Consider the following 17,321-nt stretch of genomic DNA (forward strand, 5'->3'; position numbering starts at 1 on the left):
GCGGTGCGCTTGTCGTGCCACGCCACGCCGCATCGTGCCACGCCGCTTCGCGCCGCTCGCCGCGCCATCTCTCGCCGTGCCACGCCACTCGGTGCCGCGCCGCCTCGCGCCACGCCACGCCACGCCACCTCGCGCCACGCTATCCCGCGCCGCGACATCGGACCACGCCGCTGCCACCCTATCCTCCGCATCCTACCACGCCGTGCTATCGCGTTGACCGTACTGTGCCACTACTACCACCACCGACGCGGTAGCTCTGGATGCCACGCCATCGACCCGACATTACGCCCTACGAATTCCTCCCTTCCTCCATCTCTCTTTGCCTCTTTCGCATCCTGTTCTTCTCAGCCAAGTCCGTGGTACACCGATCGCGGCCTCGTGCGCCAGTGTCATATGTGTTGATCGCGACAGCCGCGTTCATGTCGTGGTAAGCTCGACTAGCGAGGAACGTCGACGCCGTAAACGCGACGCCCTCGTAACGATGCCACCAGAGAGGTAAGAGGAGGCGAGTTTCACAGCGGAGTGGCCTCTAGGCACGTCCGCGTACTCTCGCATACCTGCCTGTGTCGCGTCTCTGCAACATAGTAAGAACGAACGTGCGTGTGCCTCCGCTTCCACGTGTTGGTCGCCTATCTAGTTGGTCAGCTCTGCTCCGTCGACCGTGGTAACTCGAATCGCTCGATTCTCGTTAGACGTTTCTAACGTCTACCGTCTCGCGGTTGCCTCGCTAATTTTTTTTCCTCCCTCTCCCACCCTTTCTATCGGCCGCGTTCTTATGCCGCGATTAAAAAACGACCGATGCGCGTCGTCGAACCTCTTTGCTTCCCGTTCGCGATAGGCAAAATTAAAAGGAAGCAATGCGCGAGAAGAAAGGAGGGTTAGGTTAGGTCTTTGCCGTTTCCGAACCCGTCATTCTCCTCGAGTTTAACCCCTGGTTTATCGCGGTATTATTAATAACTGCGACCCCCAGTCCCCACTCCCAGCCGATATCTGTGCATCTGACAGGCGAAGAAACTTTTTTTTTCTTTTTTATACTTTCCTCCCGCGCTTCCTATCTCTTTGTTTCCTTTTTCCTCTCTGTTTCTTTTTTTCCCGTTTTCTCCATACCTCGTTACCTTATTTCGATTCCTTGCTTCTTTCCCGCCCTCGTAAAGCACGCGACAAGTCCAATTAGACGAGTTCGAAACGTTTCGTCAAAATCGCGTCGCATAATCGATCGGTTGATTAACCGAGATTATATCGAGGATGAAAGAGGAAGAGGCCAGAGCGGCGTAGGTAAATCAAAATGGACCGTTTTGGTAAACGGATCGCGGTGCGCGAGACTCCGAGACTCGATTACTCATTCTCTGATACTTCAAACGTACTGCCTCGCATCGGAGATAAAATCGAAGGCGACGACAACACGTAACATCACGACACGTGTCTGTAAAGGCCGCAGCTACGTGTTGCTGGTTTCACACCGTTCCCGTGGTGCACCGCTGCTGCTGGATATTTAAAATATACGAAAATCTTTTCGTTCGGTGAATTCCGTTACCGGTAACATTCGCGAGCTTCCTTTCTTCTTTGCCTCAGCTTCCTATCCCTTATTCGAAGATTCCGAGTTTCTCTCTACCCTGCGCGTAAAAAGAAATAAAAATAATAAAAAAAGAAATAAACTCCTTTTTTCCCTTTTCTTTCTTTTCCCTCCATTTTTCGTCCCTGTCTCGCTCCGCGTTCTCTTCCTCCTTTCTCCACTCGCTCTGTCTTTGTCTTTCTTCTCGCGAAGTCAGGCATAAACTCATACACGGTAAGCGAGACTCGCGTGCAGGCTCACCGTCGATCGTTCCGCGCGTGTGTATGCGCGCCAGCCGTGTATGTACGCGTAATAGCCTCGTTCCTGCCGCATTCGATGCTAGATACGCGAGACGTCGCGTAGATCCCTTCCAAGAGTTTGGGTCTGTGCGATAAACGATACCGTGCCACGCCACCGTGGGTCACGCTAGATGCGGTCTGGCGTGGCCTCGTGCCGTGAATCGGCAGGGGAATGGTCAGAACGGAGAGGCAGAGCCACCGTGGCGTGGTGTAGCAACGTGCCGTTGGCGGCACGATGGCGCGGTGGCGCTGCGCTAACTTAACGGAGATAGCTCGGTAATAGTGTCGGAACGATATAAACCCTTGTAAAAGAACGAGACGAACAACGAAATGCGAGCTTCGGTGAGCATCCGTTGTTTCGATTAAGATGTAAGTCGGTATCGGGCAAGCTCGCCCTCCCAAATTACATCGGCGACGTCGCGGACCGCGTTAACCTCACTTTTCGGTTAATTCGTTAATCGAACTATCGAGACTGACCGCGTATATATCGTATACATCGCGATATAACGCGTTCGACCAATCAAAAGAAAGGGAAAAATAGTGGAAGAGGGGGAAGTCGTGATCGTAGACGGAGTGACGACGGGGGAACGAAGGACATCCGATGATTAGAATTAACGGCTCGACGGTTCTATCGATTACTCTCGAAGCTTTTCGTTTAACTGGAAAGAGAAAAGAAAAAAGGAAAAGGAATACTGTAGATCCGCGGAAGAGAATATCCTCAGGAGAAGAAATTGTTAAACAGCGATTGGGGAGCGTGGAAATAAGCGTGGTTTAATTCGATTAAACAAAGTATAAGAATCTCGGTGCTCGTATGGATTTCGATTGGTAGGAATTTCTGACGAACGGTTTAACCGGTCAGATGGTTGGGTGGTTGGATAGGTGGCTGGGTGGTTGGGCGGTTAGGTGGCTGGGTGGCCGGCTGGCCGGGTTGGCTGGGTGGCTGGTAGGTTGGAAGGCTGGGTGGTTGGATAGCTGGATGGTTCGGTGGTTAAGCGGTCGAATGGCCGTGCGATTCGAGTAAAACAGAAGCACATGCTAGAAAAGTGAGAGGAAAAAGTAGGTAGAGCCGGGAAGGAAAAGGAAATAGGAAAGAGAAAAGAAATAGGAGAGAGTGACGACGGTATTGGATGGTGCGTCGTTAACGATAACGACGGCCACCGATTGTCCCGACGACGCCGGTCTGCACTCCGACGTTTCCCGCACTACTGCCGTTTCCCCTCCGACCTCTGGCTTGACGACACTCGGCCTCGAGCCGCCTTATTGCCGCGATAAATATAGAGCCTACTCCTCGAAAGCGTCTACCCACTCTACTTGGACTTTCTTCTTCCTTCGTCCATCTCTCTTTCTACTTCGCCTTTTCAATTTTTCTCCCACTTTACCTCGCTTTTAATCCCTCTGCGTTTCGCCAATCGCGACGTCATCCGCGTCGGATAGTCGGATAGTAAAATACGAAGAAACTAGCCACGCATGCTACATTATTCACCGTGAAACGTTACTCCACGAAAAAGATCCGAAATTTTAGCCGATAACTTATTTTCTCCAAATTTCCCAAATATTTACTGATTTATCGCGGTGATAGGGGGGAAGAGGGGGAGGGGGTAGAGAGGGGAAGTGAGCCGATCCGGGCGATACAAGTAGCAATTCGTTAGTTCGATCATTAGAGTAATTAGCTGATTTCTTTTTGCGTTTCAGGATGTTCAACCAGTTTCCACTTGCGAATATAAGTGCGCCAAGTCTCTCTTTACCAGCCCCGACAGAGCGTCGTAATTTCAGCAAGAATAGAACGAGGTCGTGAACCAGACGTCCAACGAACAAACGTCAGACGAAAAGAGAAATGGCGAGGGGGAGGAAGAGAGAAAAGCAGAGATCGAGAGAACGAACAGAAATGGTCATATAGGTGGATAGAGAGTTAGACGGAGAGAGAGGGAGAGAGGGAACTGTCGGGAGAGCCTTGTTACAAAATCATTTCGTCGGCAGTGCGATGGATCGATCGTAGCCATTTTGCATTCAGACCTCGAAATATTGTATTGAATGATTAATTATCGTATAGTTTACTCTTCCCCCCCCCCCTCCCTCTCGGTGTCACTGGATGCAACGAATTCGAATGGACAACGAATACGTTTTCTACTCAACGATTCGACCCCTAGCATCTTCCTGGTCTCCATATATCTCAATTTCTCGTCCAACACCTGCACCTATGAGGATTCCATGGAACACCATAATCTTAAAAAAGCATATCATACAGAAATCATATTTTTTTGGAGAAATTTCGAAATTTTATCTTCTCGTCGATAATTTTGCGTTTTCTTCTTCGTAACCACCCGTTATAGTCGTATAGCGCGCATTATACCGCGTACGATTTAAAGTGGAAAATACCTTAAAGATGGTAGCTCCGAGACAGAACGAGTTTCGTTTCGAATCATTCGAACGCGAAATTCGCGAATCAATTTTTTTCACTGGAACCATCGAAAAACGAGGGTGCAGGGAAATTGGAATAGGCGAAAATATGCGAGTATCCAGATACATCGCCTTAAAATGAAGCGTTATAGGAGGAACTACTGTAATTAACGAATTTAATAATTCCCTTACTCTCGTTCCAGAACGAGAAAAAGACGCTTAAATCATTAAGAGTCTATAGTCATCTAAAACTGCGATAAATCCCTTGCCGTTCTTCATGGTTGTCTTCGCAGAAGACACCCTTTCCTCAAGTTCGTTCCCCAAATTTATCAGAAATAACACTAAAATTGACAAATTCAAGCAACCTAGCATCACGATATTAACTTCTTGTACTCAATTTTTGACTAAAGAAGGATAGAAATTCAAAGATTTTCTGCTACGTAGCTGACAATATTCTTTTCAGCAATAAATAAGAAATAGGATAATAATCAACAAGTAGAATTATTTGATTTCGATACCTCGCACACTGTTACATTATCTTAAGTTTGGTATATTAATTAATATCAACCTTCAAAATTGTATTAACTAAAGGGTAACTAAAGGGTTCACTCTCAAGTGCAAAGGGTTAAATATCTACGTTGTTGGATTCTAGCCGTCATTGGATAACTCATTTCCACTAGAATTTGTACAAATGATTCGAAAGTTTACCTTTGACAATCCCTTATTTCGAATAATATTGCAAACAACTCGAAAAAGTCGAGTGAAATGAATAGAAAAGGGGAGGAAGAGGGACAAAGAGAAAGAAAGAGACAGAGGAGCGAAGCAAAATGAGTGACGCAGAGTCGGAGGCGAATCAATATTGATAATCATCGAGTTTTTGCAATGGTATCGATTCGCAGGTGATCATTTAGATAAAGCGAATAGAAAGGGTAGACATCACGTAAATGCATTCTCAGTCTGTCTAATGACATCGCGTGTTCCATAGGTAGAGAGCAGATCCGACAATTTCACGCTGGGATATTTATCCCCGAAATTTAAACATCAGCTTACCACGAACCGATTACAAATTTTTCCACGCGAATGTCCCGTCAGCAATTTCGTGAATATCTCACATAGATATCCGTTTCGCTTTTCCCTTCCTCCCACCCAGTTTTTGCTCTCCGAGTTTTTGTTTTTTCCTCGACGCATGCATCGATCGTCTGCACACGCTTGCTGATCCTCGTTCACCGTATCCGTATAATCATCGTGCAATCGATGACCGCCAGGAGCAGGAGGAAGAGAAGAGGAAACGAGGGGTGGCAGAAAGTCGGGGAAGAAAATTCGGGGCGAAGGGAGGAGAAGGAAGACGAGGAATCCCAATAAAGTATAAATACGTAATTTGATTCTCGGACACGTTCGTAGTTCTCATGCAAACGACGCGACCCGAAGATGATTTGCCATAAAGGCAATAGGAAAGCCTAGCGATATCAACTGGCGAACAACATCGGGGAAGCTTGACAGGGGTTAGTCGAGCTAGGAAGAATCAGTCATGGCAGAATGCAATTTTGCACGGGAAGAAATAGGAGACAGTGCGGCACCACATGGTATGACATGTCTCGTATGACTTATGCGAATCCTCGCCACGCCTGTGTCACGGCCTAATCTACCTCGCTGTTTGGTCCACGATCGTCGCTAATTATACGAGAACAAGAGCAAACGTATTCCGGTCAAGTCGTGTCAAGCTTCGCCGAAATCCACCTTCCTTCTTGATCGACATCTGAGGATTTTTTCCCTTTTAGATAGGAAGATGTAATAGGTGGCGTGTACGTATAGAAGCAAGCGAGGTGGAAGCAAAGGGAAATGCAGCGGAAAAAGAACAGATAAAACGAAATGTCCAAAGGAGACAGTGGAGGGGGTAAAGAGGGTGCAATAAGAGGGAGAAGGGGAGGGAAGAATAGGTGGGAGGATACGATGTCGCACCTCTCGCACACTTGACGCTATCTCGGGGTGCATCCACCCTCCCCTCCCTAGCTGTCTTTCGACTACGAGGGATGCAATACAAATTCCCGAACTTGCACGGAACTTACGTTCGATGTTCGTTCCTTTACTCCACTTACCTACCTGTTCTCCCCATCTCTCGCTTTGCTTTGTAATTTTGGCAAAAGACGCAGGAGAGACAGGAATATCCTAAAAATGTTGGCGAATTTAGGGGTGGAAAATGCATGAAGTATAAGAATTTTTAAAAAATTAACGCCATGTCACGAGCATTGATAGTTTTCCTATTTTGGGATTTTTTTCCAATTTCTTGGACCACGCATAGTTACGTGAACCTTCTGGACGCGAATAAGTAAGCAAACTTGGCCCAGTGCTGATCCATGGGGTTAGACGAATCGCGCTAAGCGTTGATCGATAGGTATTCCGTGGTATCGCTAATGCAACATGCACGCCTCTCGCGCGTATATTTGTCAAAACCCAGCTATGAAAGAAAGACGTTATCGAGATTCAACTAATCGTATATTACGGTACAAAACTCTTTGCATCCATAGTTCTCGCTGAAATAAGTCAAACGTGTCTAAGCAACATAGCTCCCGAGATCAATTCTACCATCGTTGTACAAAATTTTGCATTTAAAAATATTCGATACCATAAATGAACCATCTATGTTATCACTTAAATAAGCTGAAGGTATATTTTAAATTCTACGATAGAAAATAATTCGTGTAAGCGATTATGTATCCACGTCAGTCTCGTATCGAGATAGAAGACGTATAGAAGGACGTAGAAAGACGTATCAAAAAACGTTGACAAACGTGAAAGTAAATTTTTCTATTTCTTACTCGAAGAATCTCGCTTAAGGAACTATATCGATATTTCTTCATTTGTTTCGTGGGTGTTACAAAGTAACAGAATTGCACACCCTTCTTTTCCCTATTTTTCACATTAAGAATTTTCAACGCGATTTTCGTCAATATTAAAGTCGCGTATCTTTAAATAGAAGGAGAATGCAGAAGCAAAAGAAAAGAAGGAATAGAGAATAAAAGATAAACGCTGCTTAAACCGCGTATACATGGTTGCGATAACAAGTAGCCATACCAACGCGCCATCGCGACAGACGTGGCTGTAGATGAGGAAACGATTACCTGCGATCACGCCAAGAGGCGTACGGAACTAAACGTGGACAGGTCGATTGAAGCGAACTAAGCGATCCAAATTACGATACGAATGATATATACGACACGTCTGATGCGTGTGGCACGAGAGGCATACGTGTCTCGTGCGCGCATGTGTGTATCTTCTCGCTACTTTTTCGACCGCCATGTGTACTGCACGACTTGAAACAGCTGATCGATAGAACCGCTAAACTGACTGTTTCTATACGAACGATAAGCGATATATGGTCGTAGCTCGGCGATCTAATGAACGCGAAGATGTTGTTCAATGGTAACACAGACACTCGAGGGGACAAAACGCCATGTACAATTTGTAATTCGACATTTTATTCACTTCAAGGAAACAAAGGAGACGGTATATTACAACGTTAGGCAAATTATGAAAAACTGTCGATCGAAATGTATTTCCGTTCGGTTAAATTTTAATGTATGCATTGTGGCAAGCAGACCTTCTGTCTCGTAGCGCAGGAATTTGGTGATTATAAAGCAATACGCGCAGCAAGATACCAAGAAATAGGTTAGGTTACTAGTACATATAGATATGGGATTTATTAAATATCAATCGATACGTTGATATTATATGCTATCGCCATATCATATAAGTAGGTACAATGTGGTTGTGCATTGCAGTTTCATAGAAAATATGCTGTTAGCTTAAATTACTATACGCATGGTATTCGTTATTATCCCATACCACGTCAGTCCAATAGCGATGTCGTGTGTCGCCGACTCGTTGTGGAATCGGCTCGGTTAGAGCAGAGTTTCGGAAATCAGTCACTGCCAGCTCTATGTCTACGGCACCTTCCTAAGAACATGACATACGAGCGGTCCATACGGAGGTGTTCCAGGAAAATGTCGCGTACGTTACCGTACGTGTGTCTAGCGATGGCAGTGAATAGAATAAGCCCTCGTTTTCGAGCGACTACAAATTTTTACTCATTGCTCTTGCCTTCTCACAGTCCTCAAAGCACACACAATTCCGTTCTTTTCCTTCTTCTTTTTTTCGTTTGATTCGACCGAACGTCGATATCTTACTGTTCCTCATAGCTTTTTATACCAAAAAAGATAATGATCCCCTTCGCTGATCTGTAGATCATCCACGCCTGGAAAATCATTCAGCTCAGAGTGTAGCAACGATATAAAAATGTCGGGAAACTCTTCGCATATACTATGTACTACATAAAGGGAAACAACGCGTCAAGCAAGAACTGTTTTTACATACCGCCAGGTGCGACCAGTTGATTACCCGGTGGCGAAGATGGATCCGGTGGAGAGGTGAGTCGATACAGCAACCAGTAATGATAGGACATTGGTTCCTCTTTGTAACCAGCTATCGTATGAACGTAGTGTCCATTGGGCCATTCGGATGCAACGAATTGAAAATGCGGTGACATTTCCGAGGCCAGAAGCATCATTTCGTAAAACGTTTCGTTTTTAGGAGCAACAAGTGTCAGGCTATACGTTTCGTTTACATTACTGCCAACCCATAGAGTATAAGAAACGTTCACCATAACCGGCGTTGCTCCAGTGACGATTACGCTATCGATATTACTCGTGTTAAACGTGTTTGTTACATTACTGCCGTTGTTTCCATTATTGCCATTATTTCCATTACTTCCACTGATTCCACTACTTCCGATGGTAGCATTACTCGATATACTGCTTCCAGAAATTACAGATATCGACACACTGTCGTTCCGATTACCCGAAGTCGCTGTAGGCTCTGCAGCATCGTATCGAAACGTTTATTACGCTATACGATACAGAGAAAAGGAGGGAAAAGAGAATGAGAGAGAGAAAGAGAGAGGAAGAAAGGCTCACCGTTACTATTCGTGGTGAATCTCGGTGGTGAAGTTTCACCGAGTCCTTGGCCACAATCGAGAGTTCTAATGCTTGCTAAACCACGTGGTGCCACGCCAAGCAGAGCTTCAGCGGTTGCACGAACATCACCAGCGAAAGAGCCATCAGCTCGTTGCTGACTCGTTAACCACGCTAAAGCGGCGGATCTGTTCCAATTGTCAGCTGGCTCGTTTTCCGCCTCTTCAAGTGCTTGCATTACCAGAGCTGTTGTTCGAATATCTCCAAAGCTACCGTCGAGTCTTTGCTGTTGCGCTAAACCGATCGACGGCTTACGCACGAAATGATGAAGATTTCGATGTCTGTGATCCTGAACGATGCACTTTAGGGCTAAGATTACCATTGCGACAGTATCTAAGATGGAAAAGGCGAATTACAGAATGAAATGAAATCGTTCGTAGTAGGTATCGCCGTTAGGCAAATAGGCCACTTGCCCCGGGCAAGTTAGGAGGCTCAGCACTTATTTCGTAGAAGGTAAATTAATGTAATTGTAATAACCGATGCACTCGATTATTATTCGTCGTGCTTTTAGCACTGCATAGCTCTCATAATACATTTAACAACGAGGTGTAGCTATAACGTTATCGCGAATAAAAGACCAATCCGAGAGCTAACTTTTACTGTGACAAATTACGTGAACATCGAATGAACGATACTCACCGACATTGTGATCTTGTGCGGCGTTTGCAATGTCTAACAACCGACGTATCTGTCTCTTTCGCACGTGAGCTTGTGCATTGCATGCAGCTAACGTCGTAAGAGCAAACTCATAATCAGTCGGTGGCTCGTGATGTTGAAGCGTTCCAATCAAATCGTGACCGTGAAACTGTCTTGGGTCCGTACACATGGCGTTGAGGGCAAGAGTATAGCGGGCTAGTCGACAGGGAGAGAAACCGATTTCCCTGTGCCTATGAAATCACGAAGCACAATTATGCATACCTCCATTGCTCTTCGAATAGAGATCCTGGCCAGTTCTCCTCCCTTAGTTCTTAATTTTCTCGACGAAGGTTAGAAAGTCTTGTCCTAGTTCTACTTTTACTAAAACGAATCAAAAAGTGTGACTACCTCCACAACAGCAAAACTATTTCAAGTTCCATCTGTTTACTGCTGAGCTGCAGTTCAAGAGGAGCCACTGGTGCAACGTTATCCTCCCGCGAGAGGTTACCCAGCCGAAGAACCAACAAAACTCGATGGGTATCGTTTCCCCAGCCGGCATCTTTATTACGTTGACTCCATAGCCACGCAGTTGCACGTTCCAAAATGTTTTCCCCGTCGTTGTCGGTGGAACCAGTCTCAGAGATGCTCCCTACAACATACCGATGCGATTTAGTTCAATCTCTTCTACCATTCTTACCACCTATCCATCCTCCTTCTTTCAGTGAACATTTAAAAAATTGCGTAAAAGATGAAATATACCTTTGGCATAGGCTACATTCAGCGTGCAGAAATACGCAAGAAGCAGAACCATTACAGCTGCCATACTTGCTCTACCCCACATCTTCACTGGAGATCGGACGATGCTCATACACCCGTTGATGTTACCTATAAGAGAACAGCCATAAATGTTCGATATTTTCCTTTCTCCGATTTTTCACACACGGAATATTACAATTAAATTTTTCAGGGTGTTATAAATAATGGCCGATTAGCGAAAATCGTAAGAAGAGTGCGGAATGGTCAAGGCCAGCACTAATATCAGCTAAGAAAGCTATATACAAACGGTGCACAAAGTTGAAGTAATCGTCACACTCGGACACCGGCAAAAAAGACACTACCACCACCGCCGCCACCACCACCGCCACCACCGCGGCCACGTTCAACGTCGCTACGCCCGCGGAAACGCTACTGGGAACAACGCGATATTGCGTGGGATCGATATCGCGGCACTCGCCATCCTTCGAGTCCGTGTATATACACGCAACTCTCCGACTGTATAGGTAAATACGTGAGCCGCGTTCTCCTTTTCTCTATCGCTGCCTAGTTGCCCGCCTCTTTCTTCCTATGTCAGTGTTTCTCACCCGCGCCCACTCCTGCCGTCACCAGCACCGCCGCCTCTATTCGACTCGCACCCTGCCCTAGCTTCGCCTCGATCATTATCCTCCTTCTTTCGTATTCATTCCCTTACCTACTCGCGATATAACCCGTACCTTACTAATCGTCCGATGCCTTTCTACCGAACTGCCAAATCTACGATCGACTTTGTTACAAATAAACAAACTATGAAATTAATCACGACATTCCCCTCTTGTAATCTTTTATACGATGACGAAAGCGTGTGTAACGGATTCAATAATTCGTTGGCAGTTTCTCTGTATTTGGTTATTAAAATTCTTATTTTGTCTCTCTTTCATCGAAACCATTTTACACTTCGATATGGGAAAAAAATGATTAATGATAGAAATTTGGAAAAAATACAGGGTACTATTCCCGCTGCTTTACAATATATCCGTCGACCCACCTCGTTTTCGATGCTTGGTTTCTTCCGAACGTATTTTTCAGTTATACGCTCCTTTGGCTTCAACTGAAAAATTAATTAACTTTGACTTGAAAAATGTTTGATAGAAGACAACAGAGACCGAGATATTCTGTATAGTTTCTTCAATTACGGTAAAAGGAAAGAATAAGACGTAAATGCTTTTATTTCATCAGAGATAAAGTTCACGCGAAATTTTAACCTATACTGCTGAATTTCCTCGTGCAATATAAACTATATTTTAAATGGTATCGAAGAGAAAATTCGAAAAATATAAGAAAATGTGACGCAAAAATGACAGGAAGTAAACACAAAACGAGGTTGACGATGATGATACATTCACCTGTCCTTCACCAAATGCGCAATGCAGAGCATTCGTCGACGAAAATCGACGAGTTCCGCGAGCATAGAATGTCGGTACTGTCAGTACACACCATGCATGCATACCATTTACTTACCTTGCTAGTAACGTGCTATTTCAAACAATTGCTGCGTTCGTCTTTCAATGCACGTTCACTTAAATATTTACGATATTTTCTGATATTCAAATTTTCTAAGACATAGGAAATTTAAAGCCAACGCGTTGAGTCGAACTTATCATTCATGCGACTGACGCGAACAACTAGTGTTAGGAGCGATGCAATGAGAGCGCATAAGGGGTGTAAAGGGCTTCAAGATCGCCCTCTTTCTCTCGTTATTGCGGCGAATTGGCGCGCCACGTTCAAGATCACACAACAGATGCGAGTTTATACACGTTTATAGATGAATAGTCGTAACTAATCCTTTGTTTCTTATTAATAATACAAATTAAATTTGTTTTTCTTTATATATTTGCAATGTGTCCAAACTTGCACGCACATGTATCTGTGTGCGGATTGCATCACGATGAAAAACAAGAGTATAGTAAAGCGAAATCTTACTTCTATCTGTACATGGTAACGCAGAACGATGCGTCTTGCCCACAGATCCTGGTGAGTTTCACCGAGTTTCGTTGTATCGACAGGTTCTAGGGAGTTTCTCCACTTTACCATACAATACGCGGCAACTTATACGTATACTGTGATCTTGGTTCAAATGATGGTGCCATCTCACGGCAGCGAGGAGAAGTGAAATGTTGATATTTTGTTTCAGGTTACTTTTGATTGAACGAATTAAAACATCATTTTTAATTTGATTTTTTAGTAAAAAAGCGTGATCGATCACCATCGCATATTTTTAAAAATGTTTAATTCGTCATAAAAAGGGTAAAATTTTAAACGTAGTATGTATGATGCGATTAAAATGTGATAAAATAGAATTAAAATTCATAATATTAGATTAATGAAAAAAGGTCAAAAGTATCAGATTATTGGTAACACAACGATACCATCTAAAGTAGTAGGTACACGAACCAATGTATATAAACATATATCGAATAAGAATGGTTGTCACACACAAATGTAACAAAAGAAGAATAAACAAATCATACGTACATAGATACGAATAAGCAATTAATTGCAACTTTCGTTTATCGTTTTTCCCCATTGATATATAAGACATCAAATATTGTAAAAAAGACGATAGAAATAATAGGAAGATATGCCCCCGAGAGAAGTCGCATCAGAAGAGATTACGTCGGAAAGCAATTTAACGCTAACAATGAGGTTTCTCAAAATATACTGGAAAATAGTGTTTGCCTTATCATGGGCAATTATTCTAGCAATATTTCTTCTTGCTTATAATGTTCCGGTACTTGACTCAAAGAAAAATCTAAAGGCATAGTGTTATAAAACGTTTATTTTATATTCGTAGGAAACTAGATGCGCATACATTATACTACTTATGGCTGGATATTGGATCACTGAATGTTTCCCCATGGCTGTTACATCGTTGATTCCAGTGGTGTTATTTCCAGCATTTGGATTATTAAGCACATCGGATACGTGCGCTTGTTATATGAACGATACTATAATGGTTTTCATAGGTGGTCTAATTCTTGCTGTAGCCATTGAACATAGCAATTTACATTTACGAATTGCTCTTGGAGTAATGAAAATAGTGGGATGTAGTCATGGGAAATTACTTGGTGGCCTTTGTGTCGTGACCACTTTCATATCCATGTGGGTTTCAAATACAGCAGCGACCGCCATGATGGTACCGATTATATTCGCAATTCTAAATGAATTAGAACAGGTTTGATATTTTTATCTCCTTTTTCCTTACGTAAACAAACAATACATCTTCGAAATACCCGGATATTACCAAGAAAATTCTCTCCTTACTGTATTTATCCTCTTCTTAGGCTGGACTTTGCCATGTTTTTGAACCGACAACTGATCCCAGAAATCCAGAACAACAACCGTAAGATATGGAAATAATATTTAAAAAAAAATAAAACATAAATGAGAATGAAATTAATGAACGGAGAAAGTAATAAAAAGAAGGATGAAAAGGATGAATGAATGAAAGAAACAAAAAAGAAAAACAGGGATAGAAAGAAAGGAAACGAAAATGGAAAAAAGATATAGGATACGTACAAGAATTACTTTGTATTATAATTTTCTAATTATAACACTGACATCACAGGGAACAGATACCGACGAAGATAACGAAAGCTTATTTAATGGCTGCAGCGTACTGTTCATCCTTTGGAGGCACAGGAACAATCGTAGGCACCGGCACTAATCTTACTTTTAAAGGAATTTTCGAAAATACATTTCCTAATGCAGACGGTATTAACTTCACGCAATGGATGATTGCCGCAATGCCACAAATGATAATTAATTCCTTTTTGACATGGCTTTACCTTCGTATAATTTTTTTGGGTTATCTTAGACCACAGAGTAAAGATGCCCAGTTAGCAAATATTGGTACAGAAGGAGAAATCATTACAAATCAAGTAACTAGTAATTATAAATTTTTCTTACTCTTCATAGAATGGTTCGTTTATTATTTTTTTTTCTTTTTTGTTTGAAGGTAATACAGCAACGATACAAAGAACTAGGTACCATTACGTTTCATGAAATAGGAGTTGCAAGTCTCTTTGCGATCTGCATATTTTTATGGTTATTCCGAAAACCTGGCTTCGTGCGAGGATGGTCTGAAGCATTAACAGACATGTTAAATATCTTTTTACATGTTTCATCCATTCTTTAACAAAGATACGCGCGCATGCACAAATGCACATTCAGTGTATACCTTTAATTATTTATGAATCTTATTTACAGAAACGTCCGGGATTCGACGCCTGTTATATTCATATCGATCCTGATGTTCTTCATTCCAAAAGATTTAAGCTTTCTTCGTAGCTACAACGATGATCGTTAGTATACGATAGAAATTGGATAATGGTTTCCATTGTGCAATCGTTGAACATATGAATTGTCAGTTTATTGATATATTGTTTGTTTTCGTAGCTGCTACAAGACCTAGCAAATCTACAGAAGGTTTGATCACATGGGATGTGATCGAAAAAAAAATGCCTTGGAGTTTAATGTTTCTTTTGGGTGGTGGATTCGCGATATCCAAAGGCAGTATTGCTTCCAATTTAGCAAGAAAGATCGGAGAAGCCATGGTTCCGTTACGATACTTGCCCCCTGTATTAGTCCTGTTTCTTGTTTCCTTGCTCATTGGTACCATTACGGAATTCACTTCGAATGTCGGTATCGCAAATATTACTTTACCGGTTATTGCACAAATGGTAAAAGTTAACTTTAAAAAAGGAACATTATTCGTCAACCTATCATTACTTTGTTAATGGTTACTGTATTGCTTACAGTGTGTAGCAATGGAGATGCATCCCTTGTACTTAATGATACCGGCGACAATAATGTGTTCCTATTCCTTTCGATTACCGGTTGGTACACCCCCGAATGCAATTATATCGATTGTCGGACAAATTCCAACTAAATGGCTAATGATAGGAGGTTGTGGTCCTTCCATTTATGCTCTCATAGTGAACAGTATTTGTTTCATCACGTGGGGTAACTTCGTTTATGATACCAGTGAATTTCCAGCATGGGCTAAACACGAACCATCAGCTACCACAAATCCTAAATAAAAATATAAATTTTATTTCTCTTTTCCCTTTTTGTTTTGTTCTTTCGTTTCCCTCTGTTTATAACATATATCGCGTTTTACTTATTTGCTTTTTAAATAAATATATACTGTCTAACTGTATCTATAAGTTGAAATCCCACTCACACGCGAATATCACAACGTGTGTATCTCTGTGAAGGAAGTGACACAGCATTACATATGCAAGGACACAATTAAATAATAAGCACGCAAAATACAAATACCGATGAATACAATTTCAATCAGATCTTTTAAACATCGATCAGAAGATGACCGATTCCAAGTGCATTTTTGTGCATTTTTCAAAGTATTTAAGAGGATCGAGTAATTGTACTCGCCATGTGTTTTGCTCGAACATTTATACCACAATGATATCGACAAAGCGGTTAAGTTGGTTGTGTTTTCGATACAGGTGATTCGATCTTTTTTGGACTCGAATTGATCTCCTGTTGTTCTAATCTACGATGTCGCAACATAGTCGATAGTACGCCGTTAAAACTAGCAGTCTTTTTCTTAGCGCTTCCCTTTGGTGTACTTTCTCCGGTTCTTCGAACTGGTAATCTCGGGGACGACATTTCATCCATGAAATCAAAATCAGACTTTTCCTCCGCCCTAAACAAAAAAATAAATAGAAACGATACAACAGAATAAAAATAAAACATAATATAAACGATGCAGAATATTTAAAGTTAAAAGATAGCAGTAGGTACTTGTACTCCTGTGAGCCATTATCTTGTTGACGATTGTTCGAAGGAACAGGTGACGGACCTCGTCTACCAGGACACTTCCATTCAAGTTCCAGAGCTCTGTTATTAGCTTCAAGAGCTTCGATTAACGTTAATATATCGTCGGGTTTCAGCGTCCATTCATTCTAGATGAATACGAAAATGAAATAAAAAGGGGAAAAACTAAACGTACCGCGAAAATGGAATTTTATTGATATTTTCCTTTCATCTTTTACTCACTTTTCCATCCATTTCGTATTTCTCATCATCTGAACATTCTATCGACCAATCTTCTTCGTTACGCTCCATTTTCTAACACTTCAAAATGCTTAAAGTTATTCACAAATAATCAGTTAATCAGTACAGATCAACGTGAAACTTGTATATCCAGGATCAAGTTCAAACACACTTAACCTCGAACGAAACCATTCTGTTAACCTCGATGGCCTTGAATCGCAACGACAAACTTTTGTTACCAATAACTTCGCTAGATGTCGCTATCCAGTAGCGCGTAAATTCGAGTGCAAATTACGATAAAATCAAATTTACGTAATTTTCGTAACGCAAGATATACATATTTTCAGAGATACACTTTGATGAAGAGTAAACGTTTAAGAGCAGCTTAAATTTTATTTCTTTTCTCTACTTTAAATTATTGAATAGACCAAATAACCCTGCAAAGCATGTTTTTGAGTTTATCAATAAGTAATGCCGGCACATTTTATTTTTGTTTAAATAACGTAGGTATCTATAATTAGAGGGAGAAAAACGTCACAATGAAAGAGAGAATGGGGGAATTGATCGACAAATACG

General features: G+C 42.3%; 3 protein-coding genes across 7 annotated transcripts; 1 reads left to right on the forward strand and 2 right to left on the reverse strand.

Annotated features, from left to right (window-relative positions):
* Nucleotides 1–7,737: 7,737 nt before the first annotated feature.
* LOC108547835 (uncharacterized protein CG3556) lies at nucleotides 7,738–12,331 on the reverse strand. Of its 5 annotated transcripts, XM_017900515.1 has the most exons (8): nucleotides 12,186–12,331; nucleotides 11,713–11,775; nucleotides 10,671–10,796; nucleotides 10,320–10,560; nucleotides 9,915–10,162; nucleotides 9,219–9,608; nucleotides 8,620–9,120; nucleotides 7,738–8,500 (listed from the first exon to the last, which is right to left on the reverse strand). In XM_017900515.1, exons 3-8 carry the CDS (start codon nucleotides 10,777–10,779, stop codon nucleotides 8,439–8,441), a joined length of 1,551 nt encoding a protein of 516 aa, XP_017756004.1. In that variant the 5' UTR covers nucleotides 10,780–10,796; nucleotides 11,713–11,775; nucleotides 12,186–12,331; the 3' UTR covers nucleotides 7,738–8,438. The 5 variants fall into 5 exon arrangements, with proteins under 5 accessions (XP_017756004.1, XP_017756005.1, XP_017756007.1 ...); XM_017900516.1 differs by lacking the exon at nucleotides 11,713–11,775; XM_017900518.1 differs by lacking the exons at nucleotides 11,713–11,775; nucleotides 12,186–12,331 and adding an exon at nucleotides 11,273–11,310.
* Nucleotides 12,332–13,305: 974 nt separating this feature from the next.
* Nucleotides 13,306–15,919, forward strand: LOC108547830 (protein I'm not dead yet). The gene is made up of 8 exons (XM_017900508.1): nucleotides 13,306–13,455; nucleotides 13,519–13,899; nucleotides 14,009–14,067; nucleotides 14,293–14,605; nucleotides 14,683–14,825; nucleotides 14,934–15,028; nucleotides 15,123–15,406; nucleotides 15,485–15,919. The coding sequence occupies exons 1-8, from the start codon at nucleotides 13,306–13,308 to the stop codon at nucleotides 15,764–15,766; spliced, it is 1,707 nt and encodes a 568-aa protein (XP_017755997.1). The 3' UTR covers nucleotides 15,767–15,919.
* On the reverse strand, nucleotides 15,687–16,941 carry Pa1 (PTIP binding protein Pa1). The gene is made up of 4 exons (XM_017900543.1): nucleotides 16,749–16,941; nucleotides 16,494–16,654; nucleotides 16,122–16,395; nucleotides 15,687–15,758 (listed from the first exon to the last, which is right to left on the reverse strand). The coding sequence occupies exons 1-3, from the start codon at nucleotides 16,815–16,817 to the stop codon at nucleotides 16,170–16,172; spliced, it is 456 nt and encodes a 151-aa protein (XP_017756032.1). The 5' UTR covers nucleotides 16,818–16,941; the 3' UTR covers nucleotides 15,687–15,758; nucleotides 16,122–16,169.
* Nucleotides 16,942–17,321: the final 380 nt, after the last annotated feature.

The sequence above is a fragment of the Eufriesea mexicana genome, unplaced genomic scaffold, assembly GCF_001483705.2.
Source record: "Eufriesea mexicana isolate 0111107269 unplaced genomic scaffold, ASM148370v2 scaffold1303, whole genome shotgun sequence".
Lineage (NCBI taxonomy): Eukaryota > Metazoa > Arthropoda > Insecta > Hymenoptera > Apidae > Eufriesea > Eufriesea mexicana.